The sequence below is a fragment of the Atta colombica genome, unplaced genomic scaffold, assembly GCF_001594045.1.
Source record: "Atta colombica isolate Treedump-2 unplaced genomic scaffold, Acol1.0 scaffold83, whole genome shotgun sequence".
NCBI lineage: Eukaryota > Metazoa > Arthropoda > Insecta > Hymenoptera > Formicidae > Atta > Atta colombica.
In genome coordinates, this window is record NW_017259576.1 from 982814 (window position 1) to 996792 (window position 13979).

Here is a 13979-nt window from a genome sequence, read left to right on the forward strand (position 1 = left end):
TAATATAAATATATTCATTTAAGTCTCATCGATACTTTTCTGCAGAGATGTGTACGAAAATATGTTTACGAAAATATTAGATGATTTCTTATATACTCGAAATATAGATAAAAAATGATTTAAAAAATATTTGCGTATGAGATAAAGATTATCGATAATATATATACACTTTAATGCAAAAACAAATGTCATACTGATAATTTCAGATAATAAAAATCCATGATATTTTTTGCGATTTTTTTATTCGTCAATAATATGAATGAACATATAAATCAATAGTATGGATTTATGTTTACAATTTGTGTAGAAATGAGATAAGAATATATAATTTTGATGTTAACGTATGGCACTTAATTTATTATTAGTTTTAATTCTATCTGTGAATTGCAAAGTTGATAAACTTGATAAATAAGATAATGATGATGTCTTTATGATATTATACCTACTGCATGATTTCTGTGTTCTACTTGGGTGTGATATTAATTGTAATAATAAGTTTTCAGTAAATTAATATTAATTAGTATTAATTAGAACCAATGAATTGAGTGACTATATGCCCTTGATAGTAGACTCGTAATCTTTGGATCCGAGCTTAATTCTATCTCATCATCTTTTTCTTCTTTTTCCCTGTTTTGGTTTTTCGGTCCACTTTGTAGAGCCACAGTACTATACAATGTTTATCCTCCTCGGGGAGTAGAGGACACACTTAATATATCAAATACATATCAAATTTCATAGTATATCAAATTTTCCTCTAATCAATTCAAAATACGCCACGATAAATCGCTTCGAGAATGAAATTCGTTGGGAAACAATTACTCCTGCTTAAACAGGTTATTCATATCAGACTATATATTCCCTTTTAATCAGCAATCAAATGTGACCTAACGATTAGAAATTAAAAGACGGACACATCTTCATTTAGAAAGAAGCAGAACTACTATTCTTAAAAAATATCGCATATGTACAGTTAAGGGGAAATACTTTAACACACGTAACGTATACTCTGTGTATATTTCTCTTTTATGAGGTAATGTATCATTGTAACAACATATGAATGTTTTTTTTGTTAGTCATTTTGTCGTAAATATCTAACGGTCGAAAATTGTTAAAATTAATTATTATTGTTTATATTATCCATTTATCTTTGTTTAAATATTTAATGGATATTCTGCTGTACTAGATATATATTAAAATGTCTTTGTTTCTCTCTCATTAATTTTATTACCTATTAAAAGTCATTCCTATCATTAATATATATAAATGATTAAATAAATTTAATAAATTAAGATTAAATAAATTAAGATTAAATAAATTTAATGTGTTGTTATAATATATATCTTGTTGAGAAGGTTGATATATGCAAAGAAAAAGAAAGATATATATATATATATATAGCAGCATAAAAAAGAATGTGTGTGTGTGATTTAAGATATTCTGTGTAATATACAGGATGCTACAAATCTACAATATTACCTCTCGTGAGTAAGCAGAGCGAATTAAACTGAGTAAAAGGTATCTATCATTTTGTAATTTTCACAAGTAGCTAACGAGATGTTTATTTCTAAAGATCGTAGAATAAATGCGTATCCAGTCTAGTCCAGCCTATCAAATATAGCAATACAACCGCCCAGTGCGGGGAGATATTTTCTTGTGCATGATCAAGATTGCTTGAAGAAAACAATTTTCTGCTTAACATTTTATGATGATGGACGGTCTTATTTTGTCGCGCGTTTGTATTTGACAATAGACCACATTCAGCAATTGTTAGAAATTATAAAATATCTCATTAACTATTGCAAAAATTGCAATATATATATCATACAAGCATTTTTTGTTCAGTTCAGTCCGCTCTAACTGCTCACGAGAGATGATCTCGTAGAGCTCTGGGACACTGTATATTTAATTTTAAATTATAAAATATATATAAAAAATATACAAAATATATAAAAACACATACATACCTGAATATCTCAAAATCATAGAATGTCCTCCACAAAAAGTTCTTACTACATCTAAAAATGTACAGGGAAGAAATTAGAAATTAGTATTATTCAATATCGACAAAGACGTTCTGTGACAATACAAATGTTTTATTATTATCTCGGCAAGAATAAATTACTTTAATTCTTCTCGATTGTTATGTCGTATAACATAAATGAAGTAGAAGTGGGAGACAATTGTTAGAAATCTTAACTATGCTTGGAGTTATATTAATTAAAACCGTTTGGAGACCAAAACACATCGAGTTCGCAAAACTTCTAAAGTTCGCTAACTGACGCACGGAGTTGCTCAGAATTTAAATAGCAAGAAACGAATCGTTCATTTTTAATGTACATATACATACTGATATGTTAATAATATACAATAGATGAAAAATGAAGAAGTTTTTTTAATATTTTAATTTAACTTGGTTCAGCTTTAGATTCTTCTCGCATTCCATAATTTTTCAGAATAAAGTCTACTTATCATAAGAAATTCAATAAGTCAGAAAAAAGCTAAGCTGGAACAGCAAGTTTCTAAAGATGTTAAACTAGCGCAAGATCTCATAAATGCGCGCATAAATTTTCTCTAAAGCTGATCCAGTCATTTTAATTGTGCCGATAATTATGAAAATGATCTGAATAAAAAAACGAACATAATAAATTTATCTCATATTTTAGAATGTAATTACATAAAATTGTAATTATATGAAATATGGGATAAATTCATGTTTCGATTTTTTATTTACGCCACTTTCATAATTACTATCACAATTATAAACTTCTAACGTAAGTAAAATTGCGGATTTATATGGAAACATATGCTGCACTTGACCTCGCAGTTTTCTCGGAAATATAATATATGTTGCGTTCTTATAGTATTTAAGCTCAAAGTTCCTCCTCAAGTCATATACACTTCTTTGTCATATACATTTATTAACGCTAATTATTAATACAGTACTCACCGTTTCTATAAAAAATAATTATCGTCGATAAGAAAATCTGCGGTATTTTCCCGATTTAATCAGTGTTCCGCATTGTTCAGCTATCCAATTTGTTAGCATTCTAATTGCCTTATTTTGCAACGTGTCCAGCAAGAGGACATCCATGATTTATAGTCGCTAATTGTGTTGAACGCAAAAGGTTTAAAAGAATATTCGGCCTCCTCGAAAGGACGACTGAAAAAAAAAGAAAAAAAAAGAACAGGTAATATCATCTCTGTATAGTGCAACGGCGTGATCAAAGACTCGGATCGAAAAATTTCGATTCGGATAACAGTCTGAGGGTAAATCCAACTTTTGGTTTCAATTCTTTTACCATAAGATTATCGGATTTTGGTCCTTTTCGATTTCGGTAATATGCCCATAATATCACCGTTATCACTAAAAGAACTGAAACACCGAAAGTTAAGTATCCTCGGATCATAATCATAATCAGCCGAAATTTTAATGTATCCATAATGTAATTTCGATTCGAATCCCTGATCGTGATCTCATAATAACGTATGTAGAGATAGGTATGTATTTCCTTAGCATTCTTTCAACAAATGTACTGTACATTGCCAGAGTCTCGACGATTGATACAATCGCTCTATTAGCCTGTTACAGCTTGTTTTACTACCATAATGCGGTACGCACGTTATCCTTCCTGTGAAAAATTTTACAAAGACGCTCGGCGTGCCACTGCACGTCCGTTCTCTTCAACCTTTCAACCGATAGTTCAACTCTTTGCGCTACGAAGTGTTAACTCGGTCTGTATTTCTCAGTATTATACTACTATAATGATATTAACATTACGTTATCTTAGTGTATAATAAGTATTATTAAATTATTGTAAAATAGTAACCCATGCGCTATGAGATAACGCTAATACAATATTATATTTCTAATAATAATAATAATAGTAATAATAATAATAATAATAATAATAGCAATAGTTAGTATATTCCTAGTATATACGATATATATCCCAAGAATCCGTACTCCATAATTCGCGAGATCAATTGACGCAAAGCTGCCGCTTGTATTTGCCTTAATTAGGTCCCTCAATTAATTTGTTTTTTTTTTTAGTTGCGTCGCGACAATTCTCAATTTCGCTATCCAATAATTGCGGTTTTATTCGTCAATAAACCAATTTGGAAATCAAGATGAAAAATCTTTTAGTCGGCATTGATAGATATAAATGTCTTTCAAATAAAATCACATTTCGTTATTGACGAGAGCATTCCGAGTGCAAAGCATTGATTTCCTATTTATCTGAAACGGTTTTTCGTCTTCAATGAAAAAAAAAAAGAGTTATTAATGATATCAAAAATCGAAGCGGACGATGCGACGAGCTCGGTTCGTCTTCATGTCATTAAGTTATGGATGGACAAAGCTATCGGTTGAAGGGTTAACATTATTTTTTTCTTTCGAAGAAACATATAGTACATTCGGGAGATTGTTTGCTAGAAAGCGAATGATATTTCTCGTGTTCTGAACGCACTTGGTGCGCTAAGAATGACGAGAGATCGACTGTATGCTCCAGAACCTTGCTCCTTCTCTTCCTGTACTTTTCTCATCGAAAAAGTATTTCAAGTTTTCAAAGTACAGCAAATTTCTCGGGCGAACCAGTCGGTCTCTGAACACCGTGACCGTCTGTTGGGCATATATCATGAAGAGACTAAAAATTATTCGCAGCGTTATTATAAGACTTAGAATGAGCAAAACTGTGCATTGACTTGTCCGTGTTAAAATGTGAAAAGTAAAAAAAACAAAAACAAAAACGAGATGTGCTCCTTTTATGATTTTTCTTTATTTATCTTGATCATACGCTCACGCCGATTGAATAATCGTGCAAATTGTCACGCGTTGAATGATGATATAAATAAATGAATATGAAGTATTTCTTAGATAACTACGAAAAATAGTTTACTTTACATCACATTAAAACTCGAGTTATAGCTGTCGAAAAGGCAATTCGAGGTGCGGCGCGATCACTCGCTGTTGCATTCGGCGTGATTTTTCGTTCGACAGCTTATAAAAAGTTGTATTAATTAATGGCATTAGTTTCTCTGATTGTGAACAACTCGCTCTTTTTTTCCTGTATTTTTCCTTTTTTTTTGCGTATTTATATTATAATTCGAATCAATAGCGGAAGAGATACGGGAAAGAAGAGAATCATTTTTTCTCAATTATAAATAAAGATATATACCTGAAGAGATTTGTACTAAAAACTCCCGCACCGGCTTATCGCAGGCAAATTCGCGGGAGTTAAAATCGTTTTCTATCCTGCGCAGAATTCATTAACTCACTGAAAAGGTTTTCGTTAGAAGTTAGAAATTACTAGAGTGCACGTAGAGTGCGTGGAAACAGTTGTATGCCGGTAGCAATGTTTTCAATTTTTTTTACATGGAATACATAATCTAGCAATTAAATAACGAACTATCTAAGTAACTAAGAAACTATATTTTTTTATTTATATTTTTCTATGTATTTTAGGCATTCAGATCGTTAAATCAGAATGATAAACGGATTTATGGATTCTTAGATCCATCTTTGTATGCCTAAATTATTGAGTAGAAATTTCAATATTTGGATATATAGAAAGCAATATTAAAGCGATTTTACTAATCCATTCAAGGTCAATAATTTAAAAACAAGCACACATTGTTAGATAAATAAAATTGCAAATTAAATTTATTAATTTATATTCATTTATAAGCATCAGCATGGCTGAAGAGAGCTAAGTAAAATCCGAAACGTCCTGAATAGTAGAGATACCGATGCTCACTTGAATGTAAATTAATAAATTTAATTTCTATCTAATGTTTCCCGTTTTTGAATTATTATTATATGGATTAGTAAAATTTAATATTATTGCTTTAATATTATTTTGCATATACACAAGCGAATACTTATATTTGTTTTCGAATAGACATAGAAACTAGAATTTTTTAATCTTTGGATATCTAGATTTTTCTAAACTTATTTTTGAATTTTTAGATTTTACATTTAGCCTAAAAATGACAAATATAGACGAATAAAGTTCGAAAAAGTGCAAATATATCGGATCATAATTATCTACCAATAGAATAATATATTCAAGATCTTCAAATCATTCTCATTAAGGGATGATCAATTTCAAATTTCTTGAATATCCGGCTACATACTTTTTCCGACACACGCTGTACAATGTGTGAAAAATGAATAAATTCGAAAAATGTGAGAAGAATAAGTTGCATGATTTTTCTTCGCACATTACATTATATCGATATTTTAAAGCAATATAATATAATCAATGTTATTCTGTAATTTGCAAGTGGTGTAGGATTTATCAAAATCTATTTTTGCATGTTTTACTATTATTATTAGATATGGCTAATCTGAGCGTTTTTTTTTTAGTGTAGAACACAGTCAAGTACTAGGTTATATATATTATATATTATATATATTATATATAGTCATATTTAAATCTAAATGTTGAATGTAGATAATGAATTTTTTTGGCAAATCTCAGAACAACATTGATTGTTTTGATTCCGGGTTATTTATATGTAATCTGCATAATCACGATCCATATAAGAGTATTACAGATCTCAGAAATACAGACGAATCCTCGATAATATTTCAGCCTATCAATTACAGTGTACAGTGTAAATTAGAAAAAAGTTATCTCCCTGTCGCATGGCGTAGGATCTCTTTTACTGATATTTCTCTATTAAAACCATGAAAAGAAGGGTTTTTTAAAAGAAAAGCATCAAAGGCAATCCTTCGCCGCCTCGTCTTCCCCATAAAATTCGGATAAAGGAGCCGGTTGTCCGCACATCACGCCAGAGATGCCGTTTGTTTTTACCGAATGACCGAAAGTATTCGCGCAGGCACTAAAATCCTTAGTTATTTCATTAATCTCTATACTCTCCTCGCAGTTGGTCGGCAACTTCATATTTGATACGGAATATATGTTATCACCAACAACATTGTTCTTCAACAAGGATGTAGTCGCTGATGGTCGATTCAAGTAATAATCCTAAACATCAATATTATTCAAATTCAGACTTTATATTTCTGGATATATTCTATTTGAGTTTCAATATTCACGTCAATTATATATATTAATAATGATAAAAAAGAATTGTGCATTTTTTGAATAAAATATAATTTCTCAGAAATACTATTCTTAGGTTTATTAAATTTTTATATTATATATAAAATAAAAACATTAAAAAATATATATATTTGTCAAAAATTGTTTAAATTATTAATTTAATGAGAGAGGATTTGCAAGAATATGCTATATATTTTAGGCTTTTTATGTATATGTTACATAATTATACTTTTAATAATATCTTAAAAGATGATTACCTTATCCGCGTTAAGGGGAGAAGAAATTTGTGTTTGTGGTGTTTGACTGCAATGTGCCAAGGCTATTAACTCTTTCTGACTTTCTCTAGCGTCAACTAAGAATATACTCTCTTTCACTTCTTTTGCGTTATATTCATCGATTCTAAAAAAAAAAAAAAAAAAAAAAACATTCAAAACATAAAATATATGTACACAAAGATTTATAGAGAGAGATTATTATTATCTCGGTATCTCAAATCTGATTAAATTATTGACTTTTGAATTGGACTTGTATTCGCCATATTACTTACTTATCATATATGACCGCGTGCAAGCCGAGTTTCTTCAGATACTGGATAGTATCCTTATCATTGTTGTCGTCTCCCCAGCAGAAGATAATTAATCCCGTGTCCTTGACTAACTTAACTTGAGACGGATCCCGAAGAATATCTTCGGTATGGACGTTAATTCCTAAGATATCCGCGGTTAATGCGTGTCTCATGGCCATTGGTACGGTTTGACATCTTGGGTCGTGATAAGTAGGATACTTCGATGTAATGCCTTGTGTTAAAAATACCACTGGATATTTATTTTGTTTGAGACGAATCATTGCACAAATATCCGGATTGAACGAAGAAAATACGATTTTTCGATCACCCCCGTATTCTAATACCACTTTTAGAATAATATCTAGATACATGTTGAGATCAAAGGGATGATTGAGTTCAAATGTGCCATCCTGATGACAAAAAATTAAATTAATTCATTATTAACTGTTATTAAAAAGAACAGTATATAATATTATTAGAATTCTCTTATTCTTACCTTCAATTGCATAGTCCATTTAATTTCAATATTGCATCCAACGTGTTGCTCCAGTTCTTGCAGAACAGTTTGCAATGTAGGAAACGGTTGATGGTCTTCCAAATCTTCGTCAAAGAATCTTGGATTCTTATCACGGCCTTCGGCTACATGATAAACCTGAAAGAAAAATCTTGCTAGTGAAATATATGTATGTATATATATATATATATATATATATATATATATATGATATTCATTTAATCATAAGAGTTGATCAAGTGTAAATCATATCATCGTCGAGGTAATAAACGTTCAAAGCAAGACAAAACAATTACACTAGTTTTATGCAAATACATCTTGTCATTTTTTGTGCCCGTTCGTGACATGTTAGTTGCATGCTATGATCGACGCAATTATACAAGATGTGCTGGAAACATTTTGAGGAACTGAGCTGCCGGAAAATAAGTATAAGAAACAATATTTTTTGTTTTGTTATTAACTTTTGAAATAATTAAAAATATAATATTTCCCAATATCCCAACTCAGTCGTGAAATTCTATCCTCGCACTTTGAAAAAGGTTTACTTCAATGTGTGAGCATTTATATTATCGTAGGGGGGTGAAACTGGTGATTGACAATTTATTAAGGTATATATATATATATATAATAAAGATTATACAGAAACATTAGAAGCAAATTCATGAATATTACTTTGGCTGTATTTTGCATTTGCGTAATGATTTTATATTGGACTAACTTGACTTGCTATAAGCTATCAGAGTGAATGTTCATCAAATAACTTTCGGAAACAATTTGCGATAATGAAAAAAATATCAAATTAATGGTGCTAGTTTTGATTTGTTTATCAGAGATTTCTATCGAGAGACACAAATCTCGTAAACAGATATCAACTAAAACGTATTTAAATATGTAGACAAATTTTTTTATTCAAATTCACGTTTGGAGAAAGAGATAGATGTGTAGATAAACATTCAATTTTAGCTTTTATGAACAGCACATTGCGTATTGAGAAAGAACAGTTTCTCGTAATAGCAATAATATTTGAGATATTGATGGATTTGATAGCTTTTGAAAGAAAGCATGCAAGTCGAATATATTAATTATACGCGATGAGTTAGTCGGCGCAAGCGGTATAAAAGCTCACCAGTCTGTTAACCCCCTGCTCAGCTTTATCAACGAAATAGAGCACCTTACCCAACGAATCCTTCGGGTAACAATAATCCTGTTGAATATTAAAAAATAGACAAATACGAAAGAGCATGTCATTTCTGAATGGTGTGAGCTGATGAACGTTTACGTACGACATACTCTTGCGTAGTAATCTACTTTTCTTTTATTATAAGAAAGTAATCTACTTTTCCTTTATTGACATAAAAAGCAAAACATTGATACGAAGCATTCCCATAAAGATCCCATCATCATTCAATTACTGTTACATAAACAATCAATGGATTTGTTAATTAAGTTAACGGAAGATTAGTAATTAATGAAAATTTTTTTTAGTTAGGATTTAAGAGCTAATAATGATTAGTGTCCAATATGTATACAATTTAAAATATAATAAATATATACTTTCGCCAGTAGTTTTTTTTTAATCAGAACCTGAATGCTCCCATTTTTTTTTCTAAATATTAAAAGATAAATAATATTTTTATGTTTATTATTACAATATGTTCTTCCATTGGCTTAATTAAACATATATTCTAAGAGTACAATATTAATCTCTAAACATAATTTAATATAATCATGTTCTATAAATTAATTAATTAATGTTATAAAAGATACAACATAATAAAACATATATATGTTCGTTCAAGACTATGAATTGTTAGACATATAAATTGTAATCATATTAATTATTAACAATATTTACATACATTATTACAATATAAATATAAAAAATAAGTGTATAAATACGTTTAAAAATGCAAAAAATGAAAATGCATGATATAAAAAATATCAAAAGTTATCGTAATTAATTAATACCTTGAGTAGATGAAGCTGCTCTAAAGTAAGATCCTTGACGGGTATCTCCAGCATGTCCATAGCCTCTATCTGCTTTTTTCGCTTCATCGAGATGGATACGTAAAAGTCGTGGTAAATCACAGGTATAAGATCCTTCGATAGTTGAACATCAAATTCAACCATATCCGCGCCGTGATATGATGCAGTCTTCAAAGATGCGACTGTGTTCTCACGTACGTTAGCACAGCTATAAAGATTTTAATTCCAAATTAGAATATATAGCATATACTAGAAAATTATTTGATATAAAATTATAAATATAAAAATATATCTAGAATTTTGATTGTACAGATAAACAGTATTTAGATATAAATCAACTCACTTTTTCGTTTCGAATTTGAAAGATGTGCCAAGTCCTCTGTGTCCTACATCTAAGCCTGACCAACGCTGCTCCCAGTGCTTTGCGTATGAGATGCTCATATCCCATGGATGATCCGGGATTGGTTTTATGATAACATATTCCACCGTCAATTGGCCTGTAATGTAAGAATTTGTTGCAGAAGAAACAATACACACATTATTGTTTACAATGTATATCTTAATGAATTAGTTAATTATGATTTCAAATCGCTATAATCTTGTGATTTTTATGCAATCAATAAATATTATGATTTAAATCCGAACATTCAAGAATTCTATTCTTAAATCTCACAGTAATATTAATGTTTAATAGTGGAATAAAAACACTCTTACATATTCGTTATTATTAGTATTTTTTTACTTACCAATAGGTCTATGTTTTGTACTAGTAATTGGTATGGTCAGAAGTCCAACGCTAGGTTGTAAAGCACACGGCAAGATGTAGCTGAAACCAATGTGATTTGGTGGTTCTCCCGGAAAACATCTCGAGCTGTACACGTAGTAGTCCACTAAGTACCCCTGGAAAAACAGTCTATTTAATGCTTCATTGAAAAGACTCTAACACTTTGAACAACACACATCAATGTTTCTTTCAATACAATTTTAGCTCATCCATTTTTCGTGCTTGCTTCAATATTCACGTTCTATAATTAAGAATAAGCAAATAAGAGCAAAAAATATAATTTAATTTTCTGTTTTCAAAGTAAGAATTTTGTTTCTTTCTTTGTTACAACAGATGATTTATATTGTTTTAAAATTTGTTTGATAATAAAATATTACATTAATACGCGAACATTCTTTCAGCATACATCTTATTATATATAAACTAAGTTGCCCGAAGCTTCCGGCGTAGAAATTTTGAATCGTTGGTAAGCAAGAGCAACAAATTTCTGGTAATCTAACAATGAATCGGATTAATAATTGCTAAACGTTGTACACTGCCTGGTGACGCGTATTCCGCAACACCTGCAGATTATTCAATGTTGAATTTCGACAGAGCGAAATAGAGATAAAGAGATTAGAAAGAGCAAGTCAGCAACGTTTGCAATTCGGATTCAGAAGATTCTGACAGCATAGATTCTGGCATTGGCCGCACAGCGGTGACGTACCATACAGAAGAAGTCGGTCAGAGCTAGAAAATATTAGTAGTATACTAAAAGGATATAGGAGTGATGGGAATCTCACCATTTTCGACGCACACAGATGGATATGAGATGTGATAGCGTTGATATCGCAACATTTGAGGAGTTACGGAATGGCTGCGACTCGTGTAAATCGAAGAAACAATGGATATAAATATAACGAAACGAAATAAAACTTGATCTATCTGGAATTCATAACTATTTGTCAATATAGGTTTCAAGAAGAAATAAACACACGAGACGATTTACGAGAGGCCAGCCGAAGGATGGGTCTGGTAAGGTAAACGACAATCAAAACCATCATATCTCTGTGTGATGTCATGTGACACAGATGTAAAGTGGTAGACGATGCTTAGCATCGATACATCAGATTGTATGTTAGCATCATCATTTGCACCAGAGATCTTGCTTTTGTACAAGTTGAACAGGTTGTCTTCGTGTTCCTCGGGACTGGACACCGCGCGATCACGTCGCTGCTGGCATTTCCGAGGAGGGAGATAGCTGCTGGACAAGTTTAATTATCGTTTACCAAGTAATTCGAACAAGTCGCGCGAGGAGACGTGGCCAGCCTACTCGTGGTCTACTGAAAACTCACATGATATGGTCAATGCGTATTCTTAGTGCTCAGCTCGTTTTGTGAATCACATCACTAACCAGAAATTTATTGCTCTGCTATGCCAACGACTTTCTTGTTCTCGAATCATTTCGCACATGAGTTCCCCCGAGAATTTTGATGCGTGTAAGTAATTTTGTGTGAGAGATTTCAAAGGGGAACGTTCAGTGTATTTGATTTGATTTCATTATAAAATTGACATATCATATTGCACGAGTATTGAAGAAGCAGATGTAATATCTTTAGACGCTGAAATCTGACGCTACAATCTGATATAATTGAAGAACAAAAGAGATCGCATTCGAAAGTGTATACAGTACCAAAATCGCAAGCAATGCAAGCAATAAATCCCAGCTTTTCACATAATAGTGTATATAGTATAATGCCTTGTGATGAGACAATCTAAATGAAAACTTACGATTGTTTCAGGATACCGAACGGCAACATTGAAGAGTAAAAACTCGTCTTCATTGTAAGGGCGACCGAATTGCTCCTGGATCGTCAATCTAGCCTCTTCATCATTCATCACCTGGGAAATACATAATTATTGTTCGATTTTATTTGTGACAATGATCTAGTAAGAAATTAAAAAAATTAACACCTACAGCAATTTCCGTAATACTGGTAAAGGCGGGTTGGTCAACAATATCTTGTGTATCCATAGAAAGACTATCATCTATACAGTCGCCTCCAAACTGTTGCAATTCTAATGAATTATGCCTAACTAGATTTACAGGTGTCATCTGTAATAAAAATAAAATATCTTATTAATTACTATCTGTTTTGAAAATACTTTGTAGAAAACCTTACTATAGTATCTCTATTTTATATATTTAATAAATTTATTATTTTAAAAGTAAACAGCTTATTCAATTTCTCTTATTCAATTTTCCTTTTCAAATTAAAATGTTAGTTTTTTTTGTATTAGTAGATATTAAATGACAAAAATAAAATGAAATACCTTAATATAAACTTTTTTGTTTTGTAGCCGATTCTTCCACAGTTTAATAGGATTGTTAAAAAGTTTAAATTGTATCACAGTTTCATCTGTCAGCCAACCTCGTTCGATTTTGGAGTAATTATTATGATAACCAAATTTATCAGGGTCTGGCAATGTATCATTGTCAAAATTGCTTGGCGCTGTAAAATAAATGATCAATTAAAATATACATTGTTTACATTGTGAAATGTTTTTAAGGACATTATATACTATATTATTCTCTATAACATTCTCAGCATATTATAATTTTAATCATAAAAAATATGATTAATAAATACATACTGTTTTTCCTAATTAACCGTGGTATCATATGGGTTTCCCATCTGCGAATAATCAGAGTTTTGGCCGAATTTTTAGTGCCGTTTGATTGGCAAATGACAGCTATAAAATATCGAAACTCGATATTTGTGTCAATGGGAAGAGCAATCTTCTGTGAAAATATTCGTCCATCACTGGAATATATTAACGTTATAAATCATGATGTAGTAAGCATAATAAAAATGATTAACGTCTTCATAACTTGAAAAAAAAAGAACAAGCGTTTTAAACAAATATTTGTAAAGTACATATTATGTATATTTAAGTATAAATACTTATGCCTGTACATTTCCTTTTTATTACTTTCAAAAGGAAGGAAGGAAGAAGAGAAAAGGAAGAAAAGATTTTGTAAAACTTTCACAATTTAGAAAAAACAATATTTCTATATATATA

General features: G+C 30.7%; 1 protein-coding gene across 1 annotated transcript in view; it reads right to left on the reverse strand.

Annotated features, from left to right (window-relative positions):
* Positions 1 to 6473: 6473 nt before the first annotated feature.
* The window catches only part of LOC108692865 (glycerophosphocholine phosphodiesterase GPCPD1-like), a 10258-nt gene continuing 2752 nt past the window's right edge, over positions 6474 to 13979 (reverse strand). The window contains exons 4-15 of the mRNA XM_018201394.1: positions 13551 to 13733; positions 13230 to 13408; positions 12874 to 13011; positions 12687 to 12797; positions 10879 to 11032; positions 10476 to 10629; positions 10115 to 10340; positions 9273 to 9350; positions 8129 to 8284; positions 7615 to 8042; positions 7325 to 7466; positions 6474 to 6989 (exon numbers count right to left, since the gene is read on the reverse strand). Of these exons, the coding sequence (XP_018056883.1) occupies positions 6720 to 6989; positions 7325 to 7466; positions 7615 to 8042; positions 8129 to 8284; positions 9273 to 9350; positions 10115 to 10340; positions 10476 to 10629; positions 10879 to 11032; positions 12687 to 12797; positions 12874 to 13011; positions 13230 to 13408; positions 13551 to 13733 (2219 nt within the window). The 3' untranslated portion in view covers positions 6474 to 6719. The remainder of the gene's footprint in view (positions 6990 to 7324; positions 7467 to 7614; positions 8043 to 8128; positions 8285 to 9272; positions 9351 to 10114; positions 10341 to 10475; positions 10630 to 10878; positions 11033 to 12686; positions 12798 to 12873; positions 13012 to 13229; positions 13409 to 13550; positions 13734 to 13979) is intronic.